At 38.5% G+C, this 26,829-nt stretch overlaps 1 protein-coding gene across 2 annotated transcripts in view; it reads left to right on the top strand.

Moving 5' to 3' along the window:
* LOC139937032 (atrial natriuretic peptide receptor 1-like) overlaps positions 1–26,829 on the top strand; it is a 68,364-nt gene that overhangs the window by 2,110 nt on the left and 39,425 nt on the right. Inside the window, exons 1-5 of one of the 2 annotated variants that reach the window (XM_071931984.1) lie at positions 5,802–5,824; positions 6,678–6,842; positions 9,195–9,325; positions 12,913–13,045; positions 20,577–20,685. In XM_071931984.1, the coding sequence (XP_071788085.1) occupies positions 6,743–6,842; positions 9,195–9,325; positions 12,913–13,045; positions 20,577–20,685 (473 nt within the window). In that variant the 5' untranslated portion in view covers positions 5,802–5,824; positions 6,678–6,742. Of the gene's footprint in view, positions 1–5,801; positions 5,825–6,677; positions 6,843–9,194; positions 9,326–12,912; positions 13,046–20,576; positions 20,686–26,829 lie in introns of those variants that run through there. The other variant, XM_071931983.1, reaches the window with a different exon arrangement.

Below are 26,829 nucleotides of genomic sequence, written 5' to 3'. Positions count from 1 at the left end.
AATTAGTCTATAAAGTATTTGTGTGCGCAAGATGTGTAACATACCAAGCACACATTGTCGTCTAAAACACTAGTCAAAAGGACGGGGGAAATGTTTGTTCACCTCATTCTGCATCATTTAGAGAGTATAAAGTACTCAGAATCTACTTGGAGATCCAATGAATTGGTACCAAGTTTTGGATTTCGTTCCCGGATATCAGATTACTCAATACTCGGGCACTCGAACTCGAGGTGTCAGGGCACGTCGTACCTTGCCCACTTTGTACCCTGGACACTTGGTACCTTTTGCAAGGTACGAAGAGACTTTGGGCACTTCTTTGGGCCCCCAAGCTAAATTCTACTCGGTTACATCATGTTTCTGAAGTAAACAGTATGTAGTACTGAAATAAAGCAACGGGTATACAACTTAAAGGGAAGGTACACGATCGGTATTTGTCAAAGACCAATGTTCTCACTTGGTGTATATCAACATATACATAACATAACAAACCTGTGAAAATTGAGCTCAATTGAAAAAAAACACCCTTATTGGACGAATCTGCTTTCAGATAGGAATAAAAAAATTCTAGCTAGACGTATTTTATTATTTCAGTCGAGAAATTACCTCTTTCTCAAAAACTACGTTACTTCAGAGGGAGTCGTTTCCCACAATGTTTTATACTATCAACAGCTCCCAAATGCTCTTTACCAAGTCAGTTTTTAAGTTAATATTTGTTTTGAGTAAGGTTCAGATATAAGGTTAAACAATTTTTGTTTGGTATTGCTAGTACTGCATCAAACGCCATCAGTACGACACGGTGTGTATGATCTTACAGCATACGTTGGTATCCCCCATGCTCACGGTAAATCATTATATAGTGTGCTTTGTTCTCCAATAGTAACGTTTTTACGCATAATAATAAAATATGTATGTCCTTTATTGCTTTCATTTAATAAGTCAATTAGTTATGAAAAGGGCGAAACAGTTTTTATGACATAGAAAATAGTCGTATTGTGTGTTATCGTTGGAAATAGCTGCACAAAATACCGCCAAAGCAATACCAAGCTGGGTGAGTTTGGTATTCGAGAAAATTGGTAGTTTCAAACTGTTAATCAAAAATCAGCCAAAGGAACAAAATTTGACCAAAAAAAGGTAATGAACTGACGTTTCGACCCTAGCTGAGTCTTTCTTAAAGGCTCACAAGTCTTGTATCCATTACAATGTGTTGCTATTGTGAAATTAAAAACAAACAAACAAACAAACATAAATAAATAATTTAATAAATTCAATAGATAAAGCAAAAACGCCACATGTAATGGGAACATTTTACAAACAATTCAGTGTAAAGCTGACACTAATGGTAATTGCCAAAGACCAGTCTCCTCACTTGGTGTATCTCAACATATGCTTAAAATAACAAACCTGTGAACATTTGAGCTCCATTACATTGGTCATCGAAGTTGCGGTATGATAATGAAAGAAAAAAAACAGTCACCCTTGTCACACGAAGTTGTGTGCGTTTCGATGCATGATTTCGATACCTCAAATTCTAAATCTGGGGTCTCGATCAAATTCGTGGAAATTACTTCTTTCTCGGAACATATGTCACTTCAGAGGGAGCCATATCTCACAATGTTTTATACCATCAACCTCTCCCCATTACTCGTCACCAAGTAAGGTTTTATGCTAACAATTATTTTGAGTAATTACAAATAGTGTCCACTGCCTTTAAAGAGATTTAACATCAAATCGTCTCACTGTTTTTCTTAAGAAACAGGAGTTTTACAAAATTGAACCAAGTGAGGCAACTGACAACATTGTTGAGAATGAGAACGAGCTCAAGAAACAGAAAACACACAAAGAAAGAAACAAACGAACCAACATCCCCCTAAACAAAAAAGACATGGTACTGTACTTCTGAGATATCAGGAGGAAAAGTTCACTGAAATTTCCCTTAAATATTGAATGTGGGATCAATAAAGCAAACATAAGCTGCCAGCACCTAAACCTAAATCGATTGGTCAGCACACTGTCTTGACCTGAAACCAATAATGGTGTCACCATGCTGACAAACAGATCCTTTTCTTGTGTGATTAATAACTGATTATATTGTTTTGTGTTAAAAGAGACTTGAACGAGCACTTAATCTGTTTGATAAAAGTACGTTGGTCTCTTTCGAAATCACACACTTTAGGCATACACATGTACACAATGTATAGACTTTGGCTTAAGCTCTGGCTCCGTTAGTCACTCAAAAATCGTGTGCTCGCCTCGAGCCTTTGATGGAGAGAACTACTCATTAAACACTTTGTTCTGGCTAGTATCTTTTTTTTTTTTGCAATCGTTTTAATTGATTTTGTGATCAGCTTCAAGTTTTACCCAGTCGATTTAGTCGAGTGTTTGTCATTGTCAGGCGAGTAACAGGTACTATAAAGTACTAAGTTATGCGAGCAGTTCTCCAACACATGTAAGAGTACAGTACTGAACGAGTTGGCCTTCCAGACCACTTGGCCCAATTTCATGGAGCTGCTTAAAGGCAGACAAAGTAGCTAAGCACAACAACGTTATGTTTACCAGAATAATGTTACCAGCTAAAATACTATGCCACATGCACAGCCTGTGACAGGTAACCTGCTTATTTTTGCTTACCAGAAAGATCTTTAAGGAAAGTTACAGAATTGGTAAGAAACAAAAATCGTGAAGATCACCATGTACATAAATCTTACACGGTCTAATGATGATGATAGTAGAAAACTTCCCTTGAAATATTTCTGTCTGAAATTTCATTTTTGATGAGAAATAAATAATCTAATTTCGTGTTTGGAATTTATCGCTCAGGGAGCTTTTTTATTCATTTTTGCATCGATGCAATGTAAAATTTGTAATCGGTTTTTCAAAATTCTTTCGTGACCCTGATGGCCGATCGATCTCGAACTTCTACAGGTTTGTCAGTTATGTATATGGTGGACTACATAAAGTGCTTACACTGCCAGCAACATTTTTGCTAGCAAAACCAAGTCTGTAATGTTCCTTTAAGCATACAATTCTGCTGTGACAGGTATCCTGCTTATGTTTGCTTACGCATACAATTATGCTTAAGCAGCTCTTTGAAACTGGGCCCTGGATTTAGTAACTCTAATAAATCTATTATTGTTCCAGAAAAAATCAGACGTCCGGTGCATTAGACATTCAGAATGACAGAAATATGCACTCGTATTTTAAAATGTTTTATTGACAACTTCGATTGCCATCCATCCACGGACAATCTCTAATGGCCACATGCCAAATGTGGTGACTTAACTTACACCAAGTTGACAAAAATTACATTAAAAGAAGGACAACTTTTGACATCACTAACTTTTTTTCAAGGATGGTTGATTAGTTTGTCTGTTTCACTTGTGAGGTTTTGGGCATTGCAATCTTGACATTGACAATCTCTAATGGCTACATGCCAAAATCTACTGAACACAAAACTGAAAAACAAAGTTCAAATTGAAGGACGAAACTAGGACGTCTCTCACTGTTTTTCAATGATGGCTGATTAGTTTTGTCTGTTCATTGGAGAACATTCGACCATCATAATTTTGACAGGTGTTTTAACACAACTCATGCAGTGCATTATCTTGTAAACCGGAACACGTTTAAAAATATGACAGATAATGTATAATTTGCAATTCCCTTGGCTTTTCACTTTGGACATGTAACCAATTGTAGTTCTAGGAAGCTTTTAAGTCCGCTGAGTAATTCACTTAGGAGATCCGCACTGACATCCTTTGTCGTAATTGTCAGTGCATTTAGACCTATCATCGGCTTCCTCAACAAAATATACTCTGACAAGCCATCAACCATGAATCTGTAATATCGTTAGTCAAAGTTTTACAAAGTCAAGGTCAATTCCGTCTTTGATGGAATAAGAGCAGGAGAGACAACAATAAAGAAGTAGACCTACGTTAACTTGAGTATAGAAAATAACACCACAACAATCTTGTAAGGATTGTAGAAGAAAGTTAAACTTTGGAAAACAAACACTGTCTGTATTCACACTATACTCAAGTAGGCCTACTCGCACTTGCGAACTTGCGGCAACAAAATTTGACGAATGGTAACAACTAAAGATCAGTACGATTTGAAACTTTGCATGGTGGAAATAAGATCAGTTTCTCACAAAATAAGACTACGGAGTTTGAAGGACGGAACTTGCTCAGGTTTGTTGCGTTTAGAAATAACGAAGCGAACAAAACCCGTACCCTTAAAAAAAAGGCAAAGCCGTACGCGATCAAACTCTCGTCAACAATACCCGTTGCCTCACTGGATTGGGTCGGCGCTAGGTTACACTGGTAATAAGGTCATGTGTTTGACTGTAGTAATAATTGCGCTCTTTGAAAACCCGTGCAAAAGACCTTTTGCGATTACGAGGGCAGGAATGCATTGTGTAATTTCAGATTTGTTATACAAAGTTTCACGTACGGGTTGTGTGACTCATTTCTTCGAACCTGGATTAAAAAGTACATATCAAAACAGTCACCTGTGAACGTTTGATACGTTTTCTAAGTTGTGAAATGGAAACGGTGGAGATTTGTATTGATTCTAAACTGGGTTTCTACAGAGGAGAAGTTTTTCCTTTATTCGTGTGTTCCCCAATCCGGGCGGCGATGCGTTAACGTTTTTTGACTCATTTCTTAAACCAGCTCGCAAATTAGTGTTTAATTAGAATAACAACGGTGGGAGCAACACATAACGAGACAACAAGCCGCTAGAAAGACTAATTTTTATAAAGCCCTGATCTGTCATGTCATACATAACCCATAGACACTATTCGAGTTACGGAGCGTATTATTATATGAAATTCTAGAACATTTCAATTTACCTGGTTCATGTTTTTTTCTTTTTTTCCTGGACGCATTTTGAGGCTTTTAGGCAATATAATCACCTTAATGGATAACATGGGTTGACATAATCTACATCAGTACATGACGGATGATATCCTGGAAGCTTAAGTGTTTGTTTTACCCTTTTTATCTCCTTAAAGTGAAAATAATTATCTTGGTTTTTTGATAGGGGCGCCAAGGCCATAATCAGTTATGTGGTGCATTAATTATCTCTGCAGAGTGTCTAAAAAAAACCTATTCAACTTTGAAATGGCTGCCGAATAAAAAGTATATGATTCTGGGGGAAGAGTTTTAAGGATAGCTTATGGACTTGACGTTCAAACGACACCGACTAGTCTGTAAATAAATTCATGCTTGGGTAAGTTCTGTTCACTTTTGTAAAGGGTATGTTCAGGAATTGGTTTTCCGATTTATGAGAGGTTAGTCCTTTAAAGCTTACAAAATTCCATCCAAAATGTCGGCTACTCATTCTTCAGTGCTCAACCAAGCATACATTATTTCCGGACTTGTTTGTGTCATATAAAAGTTGAGCCCATAAGCTATTCATGCACTAAACCTGTTTCCCCAGAATCATATATTTTTTTATTCGGCAGCCATTTTAGAAGTGAATAGTTTGTTTTGAGACACACGGCATAGATACAGTCCCAATAGTCTTACGGAAGGGCCCTTGCACACAACAATGTACCCCACAAAGTGGAACCTTATTTGGAACAATGGATCCCACAAGGAAGTTTTTAAGAAAAAGGACAATAGGTTGACGACACAGGGCCCCACAAACCTGACCCGTAAGGATGTTTGTACGGTGAATAAGCTGACGAGAGTGCCCATTGTGCTCGATGGAACAATGTACCCCACAAAGAAGTGTTAACGATGATTAATCTTACGTCTTAGTGCCCTTGATGATGTTGACAGTATTTCAAGGAAAAATATTTCAGCTCTGAATAAAATAAAAAAAGGTAGGTCTACGAACTTTACAATCAATTACGTTTCAAATTGAGATTAATTACCCCCCCCCCCTGTACTCCTTGTACTTTAACAACTCTAAGCTCGTGTTTAAGACGAGTTCTGAATCCAATACGGCACACGTACTTAACTTATAATTAGACGTCATTTAGAGAGACTCCACGTCAAATCGTTCATAGCGACCGGCGCCTGCCTCATTTTACCTACCGGATGATCAGTCTTGTTTTATGGTCCCTCAATATACCATTCAATGCGGCATGCATACATCCTCGTTATAAAATCTACATTGCATATTGAAACAAGACTTCTAACATCTCTTTTTGAGGGAGTCTATTAGGAGGCCTCAACAAAGGAAAATTGTTGAGCCTCCTCCCTTTTAAAAAAAGTAAGGGGGAGGGCCTTTGATTTCTTTTTCTTCAAAATAGTAGCCCGACACATGTTTAAAGACGACCGACTGGGCTGTTTTTAAAAATAAGCTACTTTTTCTGAAATAAAATTTATTATTGTTTTTATTTCTGAGCTGCTTCCTGTTACTTACTGTGCCTGTTATATATTATACGTTTTTACTGGAGTGTCTTTTAATAGTGTGTTTGTTTGATGTATGCTTTTGCTGATGAATGTTGAATAAACGGAGTAATATAACTCCATATCAAGAATTTTTTTGTTTTATACACTTTGTTTCCCTTTCGTTAATGAAAAGGCATTACAAAAAGAGTAAAACAAAATAAAGCAGGCTGCCTCTAAAAATGAAGTGGGCAGGGGGACGGCTAACATGTTTTTTATTTGTATTTGGCCTTTTGCATGGTTAAATTATAGATTATAACCTGATTGATCTCTCTTTTGCAGTGTTTATAGTGATTGCCTACGGGGCCGACGTGCGCAACTTCCTACTGGACGCAAAAGACTTGGGTATGATGGATGGGAGCTACGCCTTCTTCACCATGGAGGTTACTCTAAACGGGCGGCTAGCGGAAGATGGCAATGATGCCGAAGCCATAGAGGCATTCGAAGGTACAATCAATGTCGTTCCCACCTCCTCACTGTACTTGCCTCTTTACTGGGATCGAGTACAGCATGTTGGGACGAAAGGCGCGGTGAATTTGTATAACCATGAAAACGAGGTTGACACAGTGCACTGCTTAAAGGGATATTATGTTGGGTACCCAAATGGGAATAATAACCCAATTGCAGATAAACGACATACTTTATAAAAAATATAAAACAATGGTTTTGGGGCTTTCCTACGTGCAGACGGGGGCCATAAAGCCGGTGCCGAAGACACGGGGTGCGTTCGTTTAGCTTCCCTGGGTCGACCCCGGTGTGTGGCGTGTGTGCAGATAATTACCCACGTTCGTCCTAGGAAAAAACCGCCACACACCGGGGTCGACACAGGGGAGCTAAACGAACGCACCAATAGTTTCAACAAGATCTCGTGACGTCATTTGAGTATAGCACCCTCAACTAGAAGTCAAAAGCAGTTTTTTTTTTATTGGCTAATACTCTGCGCCGTGCGTACAAATCTGTGCGTTTCCATTTTTGCATAATTGGTTTACCTTTAAGATTGGGGCTATAAGGCAGTGGACACTATTGGTAATTACTCAAAATAATTATTAGCAAGAAACCTTACTTAGTTACGAGTAATGGGGAGCTGTTGATGGTATAAAACGATGTGAGAAACGGCTCCCTCACTTCCTTAAGTAGGCCCTGACGTAGTTTTCGAGTACGAAGTAATTTTCCACGAATTTGATTTCGAGACCTTTAGAATTAGATTTTCAGGTTTCGAAATCAAGCATCTAAATACACACAACCTCATGTGACATTTTTTTTTCTTTTTCATTTTATTATAATTTCGCAACGTCGACGACCAATTGAGCTCAAATTTTCACAGGTTTGTTATTTTATGCACATGTTGAGGGTCTTTGACAATTATCAGTAGTGTCCAGCGTCTTTAAGCCGCCATCTCATTTGACGTCAACGTATATTAGGTCCACCACCTGACAGTACACGAAACTAAAATGAATAATTTATACGTTACACAATATTTAAACTCGAGACTAACGTGTGCGTTAACGTTTTAACCAACACCCAACAAGATCACCATGAACACATCAGTTGGGTTGGAACCCAAGGCCATCGGAATGTTCGTTGCCTGGCGGGCGTAAAAGCCATTATACACTTTCGGTAAAAAAAAAAAAAAAAAAAAAGTTCACAGATTTACAAATATTTTACAGGGTTTACAGAAGGTAATGGTGAAAGACTTCTCTTGAAATATTGTTCCATGAAATGCTTTACTTTTTGAGAACATTAAAACAATATCAATTCTCGATAGCGAGAGTTACGGATTTATATTAAACACATCTCATGACAAGGCGAAACGCGCGGAAACAAGGGTGGGTTTTCCCGTTATTTTATCCCGACTCCGATGACCGATTGAGCCTAAATATGTCTACGAACACAAGGACCGTTAGTCGATCCAATGACGATCGATCAAGACAATAGTTTATGAAGTTCACAGTGTAGTCAGGCACCAGATTACATGGTTTTAAAAACACAGCGTTTGTTTTCGGTCACAACCAATCTATAAAAACAGAAGGGAGCGCTTCTATACTATCGAGGTTAATAACAAAAAACGTTTGCTAAAATGTTTGTCTTGCAAAATAGACGTCATCCTGGATGTTTAACGAAGAAGGTCGACCATGGATTTTTCATTAATGTTGTGCGGCAATTTGACGCTATTGTAGTGGTTATTCAAAAGCATTACCTCTTGCCAACATGACCCATTTCTCTTAAATCAGATTGTTACAGGGTTCTATTTACTGCAGGTAATAATTTATAGTTAAAGATGCTCTGTCCGATTTTGCGGCCGATATGAACCGAACATTTTGACAGATTTGAGAAAGTTTTAATCTTTCATTTAAAATACTGCATACAAAACAAAACCACCCTTGGTTATGTGTCAATTAGTTAAAACAAACTAGGACATGTATTTCTGTGGATTTACAGTTTGAATTTCATCATTTCACTTGAGTGTGATCCCTGGCTACATGGCAGCTGATAGGAAACCCGCCAACATATGACTATAAAGTTCAGTTGGTAGAGCGCCAGCACGCTAAACCAGAGGTCGTTGGTTCAAATCCTGCCGTCGATTTTACCAAACTCTTCCTAACTTTGGGTTAATAGGATTTAGAACGAGTTAATGTACGCATCTAAAGACGTTAGGACGCATTGAACCCATCCTAGGACGGGTTACTCGTCCTATTAACTCGAGGTAGGATTAATCCTGGAGTTTCGTGAAGTCGGCTGCAGCTCTAGTCAGTTTGTCTTTGTTCAAATGATTGTTATTTTGATGAACTGTACCCACAGGTCTGTTAGATGTAAAGAATCTTAAACCAGAGACGGATGAATACATGACTTTTGAGGAAGAGGTCCGCAGTGTGACGTCACAACACCCCTTCAACTCCACAGCCTTCCCTGAGGGCAACCTCACAGGAGAGGTACTTATTTCATTTCATTTAATTTGGTTGTGAGCCAAGAACTCTCAGAAAAAGGGGTTTCTTTATCGCTGTACCACAAACCCAAATAGAGAGAATACACGGAACTGTCACCTTTTCAAGACACAATTAACAAAACTTCCACAGTAAAGTTTACGGTGATTTAACAGGCACCCTAGCTGCCAGATAAAGGACCGTAAATTTCACAGTTTTTTTGTTTACAGTGAATGAATGAAGTTTAAAGGAACGTTACAGAATTGGAAAGAACAAAAATCGTGAAGATCACAGATTAACATGAAACTTACACGGTCTAATGATGATGATAGTTGAAAACATACCTTGAAATATTTCTGTCTGAAATTTCGTATTTGATGAGAAATAAATAATCTGATTTCCTGCTTAGAGTTTATCGCTCATCAGGGAGCGTTTTATTCATTTTTGTTTTGGCATCGATGCTATGCAAAATTTGTAATCGGTTTTTTACTGTCTCTCGTGACCCAGATGGCCGATCGATTTCGAACTTCTACAGGTTTGTCAGTTTATGTATATGGTGAATTACATAAAGTGCTTACACTGCCAGCAACTTTTTTGCTAGCAAAACCAATTCTGTAATGTTCCTTTAAGTTTTAGTTGTGGGAGGAAAACCCAAGAGAAATATTCCAGGGAAAACACACGCAGTCAGGACTGCAATGCCAATATACGTAGTGCCTCAGGTGTGATGTGAACCAGGGTCATAGAGGTGGATGGTGAGGACACATACCAACACTCCAACCCTACTACTGTTATGCCTTATGAGTTTCGCAGTGAACTCTTCGGTAGACTGTGCCAAGAACAAGACATTTCAAGACATGTATTCAGCGGCCGATTTCACGAAACGCTACGATTAATTCCATCTCGAGTTAGAACGAGATGGAACGAGTAACCCGTCCTAACTGAAGATGGGTTCAATGCGTCTTAAGTCGTCCTAAGATTAATCCTAAAAGTAAGTTTGATTAAATCGACGGCTGGTCATGAAGCCACGGACTCTTAGAAAAGCGAACCTAAAGACACTGGACACTATTGGTTATTGTCAAAGACCAGTCTTCTCACTTTGGTGTATCTCAACATATGCATCAAATGACAAACCTGTGAAAATTTAAGCTCGATTGGTAGAAGAAAAAATAACACCCGAAAAACACCCTTGTCACACGAAGTTGTGTGCTTTCAAATGCTTGATTTCGAGACCTCAAATTCTAAACTTGAGGTCTCGAAATCAAATTCGTGGAAAATTACTTCTTTCTCAAGACTACGTAACATTAGAGGGAGCTGTTTCTCACAATGTTTTATACTATCAACCTCTCCCCATTACGCGTTACCAAGTGAGGTTTTATGCCAATAACTATTTTGAGTAATTACAAATAGTGTCCACTGCCTTTAATCAATCTAGCCCTCCCCCCCAAAAAAAAAAATAAATAAAAAATAAATAAATAAATAAATAAATAAATAACACAAACAACAACGAGAAGACACGGAAAGAAGTTTCGGTTTTTGATGTGGGAGGAAAACCCCAGAGAATTGTTCCAGAGAGTCAGAAGGAGTCCCCAATCCACGTGAATGACCCCACGAAATTTGAACCGGGTTCCTAGAGGTGCAACTCAAAGAAATATATCACTATACGCCAACAGTTCAACTGTTGCGAATCATTCGTTGCGAATTATGCGACGTTAAAATTCGCTTCGCATTCGCAATCACATGATGAAATCTCGGGTAGACTGTGCCTACAACAATCAACTCATATGACTGGTAATGTGGAACGACGGGGTGACCGCGATATAGATGAAAGCCTGTCATTATTAATTATTCGAAATTTTACTTTTGTATTTAGAATCCATGGAATGGAATCCACAAAACCCCAGGATATAGAAGCAGTCACACTGTTTGAACGAATAGGCGCGTTAGAGATTCCATTGTGTAAGGTTTATCTCAAGTCAAAAATAAAAAATGCCATTCGGATCTACTTGGTTTATTTCCGTCAATAATGAGCTTGATTCGTTGCAACAGTTGCATTTTTTAAGGCACATAATCCACTTCAAAATGGAACAAATGCACAAGCACACTCACAAGTTTACTTTTTGTGACAATTTCCAAGTGTATCACGTGCATCAGTCAACCAGTAGTTATGAGCAGCACTGTATAATTAAAACAAATTCTGCCTTCTTAAAGGAACACGTTGCCTTTGATCGGTCGAGTTGGTCTTTGAAACGCGTTTGAAACCGTTTGTTATAAAATGCATATTATGGTTAGAAATATATTTTAAAAGTAGAATTTAATGATCCACACAAGTATCACTCAAAATTGTACGGTTTTCCTTTTACGTCGCGAACTAAGACGGTCGGCCATTTATGGTAGTAAACAATTTGACTCCCATAAATGGCCGACCGTGTTAGTCGAAGAGGTAGAAGGAAAACCACGCAATTTCGAGTGATACTTGTGTGGATCTTTACATTCTAAGTTTAAAATATCTTTCTAATCATAATGCATTTTATAACAAACGCTTTTCAAATACCAACTCGACCGATCCAAGGCAACGTGTTCCTTTAAAGATATACTCTGAAGTGCTGAATCTCATTTCTGCGTTGTGGTTCCTTGTTTTGCTGTCCCCTTATAACAGTATGTTCCTGTTGGAAGGAGATAATTAGGCCAGTCAAAACGACCTTGTGATTATTAGATTCAACTGTAGTGCGAATATTAGCCGACGCGGCGAAAACACCTAGTAGGCTAATTTTACATGTTGACCAATTTGGTTAGCGTGGCACAGTCTCCTCGTGTGACGTGTATGGCATTCTAATGTATGTTTCCACGTAAAGGCAAACTTTACTATTTACCACATTAAATTTTACAAATCCCCCAAAGCACCGAACATTGTTGGTAATAACTCAACAATAATTGTTAGCATAACAAATTTACTTGGTAATGAGCAATGCAAGAGCTGTTGAGCACATTGTGAGAAACGTCTTCCTCTGAAGTAAATCTATGTTTTTAGAAAGAGTTAATTTTTCACTAAAATATTAAAAGACTTAAGTCATGAAGCTCCCTTTACGCACGTTAAAGCACACCAATTTGTGCATTAAGTTTTTTTTCTTTCACGGTTTTCTTGCAACTACTATGACCAATTTAGGTCCAATTGTTCATATATTTGTTATTTGATGCGTGTTGGGGTATAGGCCTACCTAATAAGAATACTGGTCTTTGACAATTAAAGGTATCCCCAGTGCATTGAAGCATGATTATCCTTCAATTCATTACTTTGATGGTTTTAAAAACAACTTTTTGACTGTACCTTGGATATAAATCCTATTCAATACCATAATATAACATAATGTTGATTACGAAGGGGAATACCATATTTACAACTTTTAAACAACACACGTATGATTATTGTAATGTATTACTTTTTTATGTATAAAATATGAATGATCTTTGAATTTACCTTTAGTATATCCAATTCAATACAATTATTAGTGACCTGTTGACTACGAATGTATTTCAAGGTTTGAATCGATCGTATTGTTACATTAGTATAATTTTTTTCATAATTGCCCCCATTACAGGTTCCAATAGAGGCAGCCCTATTGTATAACGCAGTACATCTCTACGCACACGCACTCAACTCGAGTCTGACAATAGATAACTCAACCGACGGTGCTTTTGTCAGCAAATACATGTTCAACGTCAATTTCACAGGTATGATACCCCATTACGTATTTTTTAAAATATGCATTTAAGGCACTGGACACTATTAATTGTAATTACTCACAATAATTGATAGCATAACAAACTTACTTGGTAACGAGCATTTATTGGGAGCTGTTGATGGTATGAAACCTTGTGAGAAACGGTTTAATTTCTCACTCAAATAATAAAAGACTTCAGCTAAAGCCTTTTAATAGATATCACCAAGCACACAAAGTAATGCAATAAGGGTGCTTTCTCTTTCATTATTCTTTTGCAAATTTAATGACCAGTTGAGCACAAATTTTCACAGGTTCGTTATTTTATGCATTATAACAACAATTAACAAACCCAAACGTGAACAGTGCCTTCAAACAAAAATTACCTAAAATTACCCCATATTTCACCCTATTGTTAGTTGCATTATCTCTGTGGTAGTTTGCTCTCAACCTTGCCATGTCATGCTTCCGCAATACACTGAATGCATTTACCACCTCTGTGCTCCTGTAAACCACTAGTCTTGGTTCAAGACTCTACTGGATTTGTCACAACAGGGCGCGCTATCACCCCAACGCGCTATCAACCACGAACCGCTATCACCCGAGAACCGCTATCACCCGAGAACCGCTATCACAGGAGAGTCTTGGCACATTTGTTAAATCTCCCCCCCCCCAGAAAAAAAGGGGGCGGGCTCTGCAGGAAGCCTACGCAAGCGCATTGTATCCCCCCTTTTTTTTTTTTTTTTTTTTTTTTGGGGGGGGGGGAGATTTAACGAATGTGCCAAGACTCTCCTGTGATAGCGGTTCTCGGGTGATAGCGGTTCGTGGTTTATAGCGCGTTGGGGTGATAGCGCGCTCTCTTGTGACAAATCCAGGAGAGTCTTGAACCAAGACTAGTAAACCGCCCGTTTGTTGACTATTCTTTTGTACTTAATGGATCGTAGCAACTCCATTTTTTATATAGTTATATAGTTATTAATAACGTTGATTGGCTATAACGTTGATTGGCTATAATAATCTTTTGTTTTTTCCCCTGGATGCCTTCCCATAATTATGGGCTGCTCTTTTTCCGATAAATGGATATGATTTTGTTTGTGCGTCATCCCCCTATAACTTGTACTGAGCTTAATATAAGTTAAGACTTATACACGATGGTGGGAAACAATATAAACTGCGCCAAAAAGTATATAAATATTTACAAATGGTCAGTTATATTGGAACCTCACATAGTATGCACATAATTAATCAATTAACTTATCCGATGTACAGTTATCTTCTGCGCATTTTGACACCTCTTTTGTTGCGCTTCAATGTTATGTACTTGAGTGGCTTAAAGGAACACGTTGCCTTGGATCGGACGAGTTGGTCTATTAAAAGCGTTTAAAACCGTTTGTTATGAAATGCATATGGTTAGTTTTAAAAGTAGAATATAATGATCCACACAAGTATCACTCGAAATTGCACGGTTTTCCTTTTACGTCGCAAACTATCACGGTCGGCCATTTATGGGAGTCAAAATTTTGACTCCCATAAATGGCCGACCATGTTAGTCGACAGAGTAAAAAGAAAACCACGCAATTTCGAGGCATATTTATGTAGATCATTGTATTCTACTTTTACAATATCTTTCTAACCATATACATTTTACAACAAACGGTTACAGAACGATTTTCAAAGACCAACTCGACCGATCCAAGGCAACGTGTTCCTTTAAGGTCGAAGTTGCAAAAGTGGGTTAAGTGGGTAAGGTTTTCGGTACATGTACAAATCTCTTTTGTGAATACTGGTGGCTCTAAGCATAGAGCAAGCTCTAAGAAGAAGAGCTGGTTTTAAATACTTAATATATATGTAAATTAATACACTAGACACTACAATACAACACATGTTCCAAAGGTCTAGCGGTCTACCGTTGCTCGGGCTGTTGGGGCTCAATTATAAATCGCCTCATTTATTAGTAATTTCGCATCCAAAGCCAGCCACACTTCGGCTACGGCTTTGGCCACAGTTGACGCACCAATAAAACCGCCAAATCCGAGAGCAGTCAAGTTCCAACACCCGTCAATTCCCGACAGCGTCAGTATCGATACCCGTCACTTCCCGACAGCGTCAAGTTGCGACACCCGTCAATTCCCGACAGCGTCAAGTTCCGACACCCCTCAATTCCCGACAGCTTTCAATGCGGACATGGCCTTTAATAGTTCTATAGCTTACGTCTTACACCCTGACGAACAAAGATTTTGTACACACGTAGTGCTCATTATCAGGCTCGTTTAGTCGGTCTACCCACGGAGGAAGGAAGAGAAGGAGCTCGAACGAAGGGACTTCAAAAGTCGAACCCGTGGTACCGCAACAGTTTAACGACACCTCGTAATCACCCACATACCTTATACAAACAATGGGCGACCTGGCGTATGTGAGTTTGCGCGCGCGCACTTGGTTCTTCACTCAACTATGGTGTCGTATGTCGTCGTATGGATATAATACAGAAAAACAACTTTTTTGAGACCTGATAAAAATTGTGTACACCTGTGCTCACCAAATCGAAAAACACATTTGAATACCAACCACCCTCGTGTGCTAATACCTCAATTTTGAACCACCGCTAGTGACCGGAAAGTCACAAAAAAAGTAAAAATATGCCATGATGTTTCCGTGGAACACCACAAACGGTAAATGAAAACGTGTATATTCACAATTCTTGTCTCCAATGATTCAACTTTCCACGCAGGTAAGAGTGCAGTCTGGCGGTACCACACGTTCTGTACAAAGAGATTTAATCCTACTCGTTAACCGGCCGTCCAGCTGGAGGTCTCCTATCTTTTTCCACTGGTCAGACAGGGGCATTGTCAGAGTATTCTTTTGTTACTCTGCGGTTTTGTGGGTCGTTCGAGCTTCTTCTCTTCCTTCCTCCATGGTCTACCGCAGGGGCGAATTCGAACGCAAGTAGTATGCCTACTGTAATAAGCCATTTTGAATAATGGATGATGGTACTACTATTAGGTTTGGCAAGAGTGTCCATGTACACCCAAACCAAACAGTGCACTCCTATTCTGTCCACCATATCTCAAAAAGGCTAAATGTTACCTCTCCTTTCAGTATATTCTCTTGTATCAGAAAAAAGTTTCTCGGTGTGTTATTCGTAGGTTAGATGGAGCATGATACTCCTAGGTTGGAGCATATCATCTATACACAGAGTGGGCGTGAGAATCACCGCTCCACTTTAAATCAAGCACGACTGCGACAAATAAAGGAAACTGCGTGACTATTAAGCAAATACAATAAACAACTCGTCATGTTTCCTCTCTTTACATCAAGCACTATATACCCCACTTCACAATATCTTACCTGCATGCTTCCAAGTTTGCTTTAAATGTTTGCCACCAAAGGACGAGTGAGGCGTCAATATTTTGTATAGTTGTGGCTTCCCCATCTTCTCAGGTCCATTTCACACCTTCGCCTTCATTGAACACATTTCATTGAACACACCTTCGACTTCATCGTAGAGTTTGTAAAAGGATGACCTGAATAAAAAAGTAGAACAAACAGGACGGTGATATTAACATTGTGGGAAGTACACTATACGGTTAACAACGAGGTTTATATACATTCAGGTCAATTGTTTCTGCGATTTCTTTGAAAAGGGTTTTGTTTGCAGTTCAAGTTTTTGAATATGGCATGATGCATGTTGATTTACATGTAGAAGTTTCAACATCATTAGTCGTCAATTTCTTTAGAACAAAAAATTAAAATCACAGAGCAATGTTTTCGGGAGAGTAACGTTTATCCGTTGTACATGCTAAAGTAATTTTCATCTCACTGAAACGAAACTTATTTTCGATAATTTGTTGTAATCAATTCTCAAAAACTACAGAACCACAGCAAGTACAACTCGAAGTTTTAAGGGAAGCTTTCTACCAACATTATCTTTAAAGACACTGGACACTATTGGTAATTGTCAAAGACTAGCCTTCACAGTTGGTGTATCTCAACGTATGCATAAAATAACAAACCTGTGAAAATTTGAGCTCAATCGGTCGTCGAAGTTGCGAGATATTAATGAAAGAAAAAACACCCATGTCGCACCATGGTCACACGAAGGTGTGCTTTCAGATGCTTGATTTCGAGACCTCAATTTCTAAATCTGAGGTCTCGAAATCAAATTCGTGGAAAATGACTTCTTTCTCGAAAACTACGTCACTTCAGAGGAAGCTGTTTCTCACAATGTTTTATGCCATCAACCTCTCCCCATTACTCGTAATCAAGAAAGGTCTAAGATAATAATTATTTTGAGTACTTACCAATAGCGTCCACTACCTTTAAACCGTGTATATGTTTAATGTAAGTTTGTGGACATTAACTGTGGACTTAGGGAAGGTTTTTTGGGGGGTCCTGACAACAATAATATAATGGACCCCACAAGGCAATCTTAAAGGCAGTGTACACTATTGGTAATTACTCATAATAATTGTTAGCATACAACTTTTCTTGGTGACGAGTAATGGGGAAAGGCTGATGGTATAAAACATTGTGAGAAACGGCTCCCTCTAAAGTGCCATAGTTATCGAGAAAGAAGTAATTTTCCACGAATTTGATTTCGAGACCTCAAGTTTAGAACTTGAGGTCTCGAAATCAACCATCAAACGCACACAACTTCGTGTAACAAGGGTGTTTTTTCTTTCATTCTTATCTCGCAAGTCCGATGACCGATTGAGCTCAAATTTTCACAGGTTTGTTATTTTATGCATATTATGTTGAGATACACCACTGTGAAGGCTAGTCTTTGACAATTACCAATAGTGTCCACTGCCTTTAATAGGAACAACGGACCCCACGTACAAAAAGAACCCAAACCCTTTGAGTAGAACCGTTTACAATCCAATGGCCATTCCACACCAATGGCCATTCCACACCAATTGCCATTCAATTCATCAGTCACCTCTGATTTGTAGCACTTTCCCCTTGAAGTCAGTACGGTTGGATTGGACGTACTTTTAATTTAAATCCAATTTTCGTTACCGTTCCTGTGGATGCGGAATAATCTCAATCTTCCCGAGAGACCTTGGATAATCATGTGATAATTTCACATGGATTGGAGAAATGTTGTTGTCTTGTGTGTTCACCTGTTATTTATTGGATTCGGGATTTATACTAGTGGATACAGTGCCAACATCCGGTGACGTTTAAGGTGCTACGACACACAGAGTGTTTGAAGTGTGGCACCTTTCCCCTTTACATAAATATGGCACCATGTTCTTGTTAACATTGGACTATTGTACAACGCTAACATCCGCCACTCGGTGACGCTAGAGGCGCTCCAACATTCAGTATTTTTCCTGCAAGGTAGCCCATGTGAAGCTACGTTTTTTTTAAGCGCGACACCTCTCCCCTTTACATTAAGTGTGACACCTTTCCCCTTTACATAAATGTAGCACCATGTTATTGGTAAATTAAATTGGTAGATTATTGTACAGCGCTAAAATCCGCCACTCGGTGACGCTTGAGGCGCTCCAACATTCAGTATTTTTCCTGCAAGGTAGCCCATGTGTGAAGCTACATTTTTGAAGTATGAGACCGTTTTCCGTTTACATAGCACCATAGACCTTTTCGCAAATACCATTGCGCAAGCGCAGACTGTTGAATGAGGTGCATTGTGGGATATATATGGATCAAATTTGGATACCAGCAAGACCACAATGCACCTAATTCCAAGCTTTACGCGCGCGCCCCGGTATTTGCGAAAAGGTCTATGTTATGGTTTACACGATGCTGTGGCGCAATATAAAGCCGATCAAACCAGGAACACCGGGACGAAGTGCACAGTGTTATTTTACGTGCATTGTACAACACACGGAACCAACGGCTTAATGTGCCATCCGAAGGAAGCATCAATAATGGTTAAATGTATTGCTTAGGGATACAAGTGTCACGACCGAGACTTGACTGCACTCTGATCATAAACACAAGAGCTAGCGTCTGGTGCTCTAATCCACTGTCCCACACCACGTCGCTATGGTGCCACCATGGGGTATTTGAAGTGTGCATGAACTTATCTTCTAATGCAAGAATGACCAAAGTGACAATAATCAAAAGTGTTGGAATGAAACCTTCCAAATGTCATTGCATATCGATTCTCCAGTTTTACGATTTTTGTTGTACGTCTAGACGGATTATGACTGGATTATGTCCTAAAAAGGTGACAATAACAACGAAAGACGACGAATATAGGCCGATATACAACCAACAATCAAGCTATCATACCGTGCTATAGTTATTTAATACACAGCATTCAAATCTCGTGTCATTTATTATTTTAATTAACTCAGAAGTCTTTATAAAGCCAGTGTTTACGAGATGACAATACAAACCCTACTCGACAAGAGATACACAATAGACCCTTCCCATTACATATGTAAATTGCACATACCGCCTGCGCACTAACATTTTGGTTGGCAAAATGAGGGAACATCGCGCTGTTTTGTACACGGCTAATGGGTGCGTGACGCAGACGCGATTGCGCGTCTGCTTAGTGCACAACTCTATGGCGTTTGCCAACCAACAGGGTCTGTACGCATGCGTGAATGTGATTAGCATATTTCACGGGAAGGGTCCATTTTGAACCTGTCACAAAAAAATTGTTACATGTGTACAACACCTTGCCAACAACAAACATATATAATTGTTATTAAGTTAGGACCTAAAATCACAGCGAGTTCCGAGAACATCTTCAGAAAGCAAACAATTGCAGAAAATTTATAAGCATCCGTAGGTTTCAAGTGATACTATTTGAACGGTGCATATTTTATTTGAAGACAAATGCTAACAAGTAAAGTTACCCTAGACGAAATGAAGGTATTGTTGTATAAATGTAAAACTTCACGCAAAGATCTTCACAATGAACTCAACCGATGTCAGATGTGGCGCCTACATAGATAGCACGGAGTTAAAGTCAGATTAGACGCATCTTGTCCCAAGGCTTTAACTTAAAATGGGACCATTTATTCGATGACAGTCTCATATTGATAGACGAAGTGTTACCACCGCATTGGTGATAGTTTATGATGAAAACATAAAACTAGCTGTTTTACTACGCAAATCGTTACCAGCCAAACTGACCTATGGCATAGATACACCAAAATAGTGAATAGGCCTGATGTTTCGACCCTAGAGTCATGCAGGGTCTTGACATCAGGCTTAACTATTTCTTGGCAGTTTGTCATGTTGGTAGACGAAATGTGACCAATTGATATTAAATAGGTGTTCAATTTGCATCGGGGAATGAAGAGTTTTCCAATTGAGTTTCTGACAGTCGAGTTGGTGAACGAACAGTGACCTCTGAGTTGATGACAATTTCTATACTCAGTACAGATTGGATTAGAGGAGTCACCGGAAGACACAAATCTCCAGTACACATTAAAACAATCAATAATAATACAGCTACCCGTTAATGTATAGATGAAGTAAAAACCTCTAAAAGACAGCAATTAAAATCCCCGCATCCTTAAGATCCTGGTTGTAATTGTCTCCTTTTGTTCTCTACTTCAAAGGAATCGACGGTGATGTCGTCATTGATAACTCTGGAGACAGGCATCCTAATTACATGCTGCAGAACATTCATAATGGAACGTTCCAAACCGTTGCGCATTACTTCAATGAGTAAGTCCCTTTTTTTTTTGGCGTTTACAATATCACTATGGCTTAAGGCACTAGACACTTTTGGTGATTACTCAAAATAGTTGTTCGCATAAAAACTAGTAACACGCAATGGGGAGAGCTGTTGATAGTTTAAAACAATGTGAGAAGCGGCTCCATCTGAAGTAATGTAGTTTTTGTGAAAGAGACAATTTCTCACTCAAATATTTAAAGACTTCAGGCTTGAAGCCTTTTATTGGGGATCTAAAAGCAAACAGTGTGTTTTCTATCTTTCAAAATTATCTCTCATAATTCTTATTCGATGATCATTTGAGCTCAAAGTGTTATTTTATTCAAATTATGCTGGGATACACCAATTAAGGATACTGATCTCTGACATCTTACAAAAGGTGTCCAGTGCCTTTAACGTTTGCTGTTTATGTTTTAAAACAATTTCAAGCAGGTAACCTTCTATATTTCGAAACATGTTTGAGCAATATCTATATATATGGTACAATTTTTGGAAGGTATAAACAGTATTTTTCCGGGTGTGGTGGTGAAGAACCGTGTCTATTGTGTTTGTGGTGAACACACTTCAAATGACAAGAATGAGTTATGTGTGGGTTATACAAACAAACATTGAATTTCGTTCGTCCATTAGTCGCAAAATAATCACCCTATGCATATTAATGTGCCTTTCACAGTAGTTCGGCTGTTGGCTTCATTTATGTGATGCTGGTATATTGGGCAGAAACAGTGGTGATAATATACTGGTAGTCCATAGACTCAAAGAAAACGGAGATGTCTTAAAATAAAAATTCTATACAATGGACCCTCGGCTTTAAGATCCAATTTATCATTTCAGAAGTCTTTAAAAGACGAGCACTCGTCTTGCTTTGATACCTTATTTAGATAACCCACACCCGTATACGAATAAAGGAGATTCGTCACCCAACAATAATAACCCACGAGTCTACCTCGAGAACAGAAAACGCTCGTTCTTTCGTGGGCTATCTACTGAAAACCTTATCTTGATGACGAGACTAGTCTTGTTGGTATCTTAAGACGAGAGATGGGTAGAGAGACGTCTACGGTTCGCGTGATAACATCTCCCCTGTCGTCTAGGTATTGTTGAGATAGGCTAAAATTCACCACATAATTCATCTCTTGTTAACAGAAGATACGCGATAAAAAAAGTTAAATTTGTAAGATTTTTGGATAGAGGAGAACAAAATGTGTAGGATGTATGATCAGTATACAGTTGCCGCCATTAGGTCTGGTTGAATTTTCTATTCAAACTTACACTGAAGTCATTTATTTTGAATTAAAGTCTCCATTACATGCCGACAAAGTCTGTAACATTAGACTGTTTCAAAGCGGCACAATTTGATTATACAATCATCAAATAACAATAGTCATAAATAAAATCATTCCAAATTGATTTGGTTTTAAATCTCTACTATTTATTAATACCCCCTTGGATTATGCAAATAATTAAAGAGCAGTGTTTTATGAAACTTCATTGTTTGACATGAGTGAGAGTGATTGCCCTATAATCCTTATCCAAAAGGTGTATCATAAGAAATTGATGAAGATGACAAATGATGCTCCCGTCCGTAACTGGACACCATCAATTATGCATGTCCTCTTCGCTTGGATAAATATTTTAAATTGTAAAAGATGTTTCACCTCTACCGCATAACCGCGTTACTTCAACGCGAAATTCTGTACAATACCGAAAGCGACTGAACTTCCACCCAGTTTTTATTGCAATTTATTTTCAGAGCAATTAACAAAGCAATGTGTGTGCTGCAATTAATTTTAGAGTGATTAGCAAACGTATACAATTTAAAATGCAAGATACATTAACGCAGGTGTAGCTTAAAACATGCCTGCAGCTATGTGCATGAAGCGCACTATATTCTATTAAAAGTGCACATGGCCCGATTTCAAGAAGCGGTGACTGCGGCCGCTGCTTAAAGGCACTGGGCAGTGTCGGTAATTACTGAAAACAAATGGCTAGCACAACACGTTATTTGGTATAATGATCAACGGAGAGCTGTTGGTATACATTATGTTGAAAACGGCGCACTCTGAAGTAACATAGTCTTTTAGAAAGAGGTAATTTCTTAGTAACATATTAAAATACTTCCGACCTGAAGCCGTTTTTAGGCAGGCTTTAAAAGCGCACACGCATTATTTTGTTCAACAAGTTTTTTTCTCTTAATTCATTAGTTTCTTGCAACTTCGATGACCAATATTGAGTCCAAAACTTTCACAGATATATGCGTATGTTGGGAAACACCGAGTGAGAATACTTGTCTTCGCAAAATATTACAGGTGTCCTGTGCCTTTAAAGGTGTTGATATCGCCCAAGGGCGGCTGATTGCTTCAACGCATGTCAATGTGGACATCTAGACTCAGCCACTGTGTCTAATCTGGACATGGCCCAATTCCATCTCAAGACGAGTTGTCAATATCATCATAGGGATTTTTGTTGTGACATCACACATTTCCGATCAATGTTAAAATCGATACAAACTTAAGATCGATAGTTAGCTCTTTGTGAAATTCACCTCAGACCGCCTATTTTTAATTAAAGTCGCATGTCAGGATTTTTTTGCTGGCAGAAATGTTAGAGTTATTTTGACAGATGATGCTGTTTTTCAAACGAAACACGTACAGAACCTTTAGCATAATGCAAGTGAAAATTCACAAGATGAATGTTACAGGCATGGATGATGGGCATGAGAAATGGTCAGGTTCCCCACAATCATTCACTGTTAGTTGTTAATTTCCTAAAACTTGTAAATAAAATCATTTGTGTGTTTAGCATCTGAAAGGCAACGTATACCCCTTGAAGTTGTAACCCTTCTATCGTTTCAATCATATAAGTTTAATTCAATTCAATTAATTAATTAATACCTTTAATACATACTCGTGTTGGAAAACAGAACAACTATGAGAATTAATCAGTACATATAGAAATGTATAACAACATCAAAAGCGCATTATATAAGTAAACAAAATTATTAAAGTGCTAAAGCCCAAAAACAAATCAAAAATGTTAAACTAGGAATTAACTATGTAAGATGTAAACCATAACACTAACATGTAAAAAAGTCAGTTTAAAAGGTGGTCATTTTTTTTTTTTAGATATCGCCGAAATTTTTTGATTGGTTATGTCCACGAAGAATTAGGGATTAAAATCCCTCATTTGAATACACACTCTGATTCTCAGTTTCATAATCACGTTACTTCGATGTGAAACGTTTCTCAAAATGCTGTATACAAATATTTCATAAAGAGTTTGTATTTAATTTCCCCCTTAGGGATTCGAACCCACGAGACATTGTATTTACGAGTGGGTATTATGATCACTCCTTATAGATATAATTATTGCAGAACTCCATGTGTTTGGTTCACATGAACCAAGCAAAATAGCTACCAAGCAACTAAGGTTGCTGAGGAGTATTTCAGCGGATGCAATTGAACGTTTGGATGTCGCAACCAACCCATGTTTTTTGTTAGCTGTATGAAACGGCTTGACGTGCATTTCCCAATTATCGGTATTAAGTTGACCATTGCCGTCTGCTTGCAAGGTAGACAATGATAGCTTTTGTTTTACTGTCACTAATGTTGCTTATTGAAAAGAGTACAAATAATTGGTTCAGAATGGAATGCAAATATGAAAGTATTAAAGGCAGTGTACACTACTGGTAATAACTCAAAACAATCATTACCACAAAACCTTATTTGGTGTTGAGTAATGGGGAGAGGTTGATAGTATAAAACATTGTGAGAAACGGCTCCCTCTGAAGTGACATAGTTTGAGAAAGAAGTAATTTTCCACGAATTTCATTTCGAGATCTCAGATTTAGAATTTGAGGTCTCGAAAACAAGCTTATGAAAGCACACAACTTCGTGTGACAAGAGTGTTTTTTTCATAGTTATCTCGCAACTTCGACGACCAATTGAGCTCAAATTTTCACAGGTTTGTTATTTTATGCATATATTGAGATACACCAAGTAAGAACACTGGTTTTTGACAACTACCAACAGTGTCCACTGTCTTTAAACAAAATAACCGACTAACAGAACGTATAGATTTTTCGTTTTCACTGAAGTATAATTGCAGCGAGTTTGTACCAGGCCATGTCTGAATTAACGGCTTCGGATGTGGCTGTGTTTGAATCGTCGAAATGTTTTATTCTCCAAAGTTGTCATTGCTGCCTAGCCGTAGCCGAAGACACGCGATTACAAACCAGCATCAGCTACATGCACAGGCTGGCCGTGGAATACTCTCAAAATAATGAACTCGACCGTGAATAACAAAAAGGCGAATACGCGCGTCCAGCTAGATCAAATTTATTGAGTGGTAACCCATGTATTGCCATTTTCTCTAGAGATTTCACTGTACAAACCTTCCTGTGATAACCCCCAGCTTATAGCTTTCTCATGAGATACAGGCAGCAGAAAGATGGGGTTGAGTAGGGCATATTGCGAGGTCCAAGAGTGGTTATATTCAATCACTTGGAAATTGACTATACGTCTTCCCGACGAACAAACTGCGTCATCGGTGTGGTCTTTTTTCGTCGATGAATACCGCTCGGCAATGATTTGATTTCCCCCGCTGATTGAAAACTCTGAATAAATTAATTAAATGGAAATCCACAAGTGGATTGATTATGGTTGATTGTTTTAAGAAAATGGAGATTCGGATTATAACATGCACGGCGTCTTCCTGGTCATCATGCATACCAATTATACACTGTGGGGTTGGAAGAAAAGGTAAAGGTCGAAGAAAAGAAAGAATGATTGCGTTGAGTAAATTACTTTCCGGATTAATTGATGGCTTGGTGCTTTCATGAATTATTCACTGGTACATTAATAGCTTGCATCTTTTGAGTGGTGGCCATTTATACATAAGGTCAGGTAGACGAAGCTTGGCATACAAAGAGTTAGCCGACATAACAGCGGTCTGAATAACTTGCAACACCACAAAATAAAAAAAATGAATTTAGTATCCTCAGTCAAATGTAAAAGAGTGAACATTTCAGTCTCTTGTCCGAGTGGTGTCAGTTTCGCTCTTCGCTCTTTCGCTCTGAAAGTCAAACTGTGTCACTCTTTTTGAGTGAATGTGGAACGAACTTCACCCTAAATCGAGTTGAAAATACCCGTCTTTCACTTTGAAGAGTTGTCCGCAATATGGCTCTTTTATGGCAGACAATGGCTATTTGCAGGAGTGTTATGGCGGACAAAACGAGTGTTTTTTGTTTACTTCTTTGCTATAAAAAATTACCCTTTTAATCTATCGATGTTTTCATCAGTTTGCTCCGTTATACATCACTGAATTGTTGGCACGGTAGTATAAACCAAATAGAATGCTACGCTCCAGCAAACAATCTTTGTTTTGTGTTCCACAAGTTATGAAAAAGTTATAAGGTGAAAGGTCGTTCTTTGGACTAGCTTGCCTAGATACCTAAGAAACAAGGGAATATACGAACAGTTCAGAAGTAATTTGAAAACACGCCTGCTTATTTTGTAAAACATTTTGTTTAAATATGGACCCAGTGCACAATTTCTGTTCCTCTTGTATTCTGTTCTGTTATCTCATCTTCGGATGGGACGTTAAGCCGTTGGTCCCGTGTGTTGTGTAACGCACGTAAAATAACCCAATGCACGTATCGAAAAGAGAAGGGGTTCGCCCCGATGTTCCTAGCTGTGGCTGCTGAATGCGCCGTAGCACCTTGTAAACCTTTGAACGGTGCTACATAAATGGGTCTCAGAATTCATAACTTCAATAACCTATCTTTCTACTAAGCGCCTTGAGTACATTGTTGGTAGATATGTGCGCTATGTAAGACTTAGATATCATTGATATTATAAAAGCGCATGGAATCACGCAACTACTGCTATGTGTCATGCGCTCATTAAAAACGTTCAATAACATCAAGGGCAGGCTGATCAAGGGGTCTTCGGCCTTTTGCTAAAAACGCAAAGCGGCCCGTGACCATTTTGCTCATTTGGCCGAGGGGAAATTGCACTGCCGCGGTTTATTGCTACATTATCAAATCACCAAAGTATAATGTATCGTGATAGACTAATGGCGCCCACAATTACTTCGTAATGACGTCCGGCCGGCAACTTGCATTTTGGTACAAATGA

This window comes from Asterias amurensis, chromosome 5 (genome assembly GCF_032118995.1).
Source record: "Asterias amurensis chromosome 5, ASM3211899v1".
In the NCBI taxonomy this organism is placed as follows: Eukaryota; Metazoa; Echinodermata; class Asteroidea; order Forcipulatida; family Asteriidae; genus Asterias; species Asterias amurensis.
The sequence above is the reverse complement of the archived record's forward strand: the minus strand, read 5'-3'. Positions and strand labels throughout refer to the sequence as shown.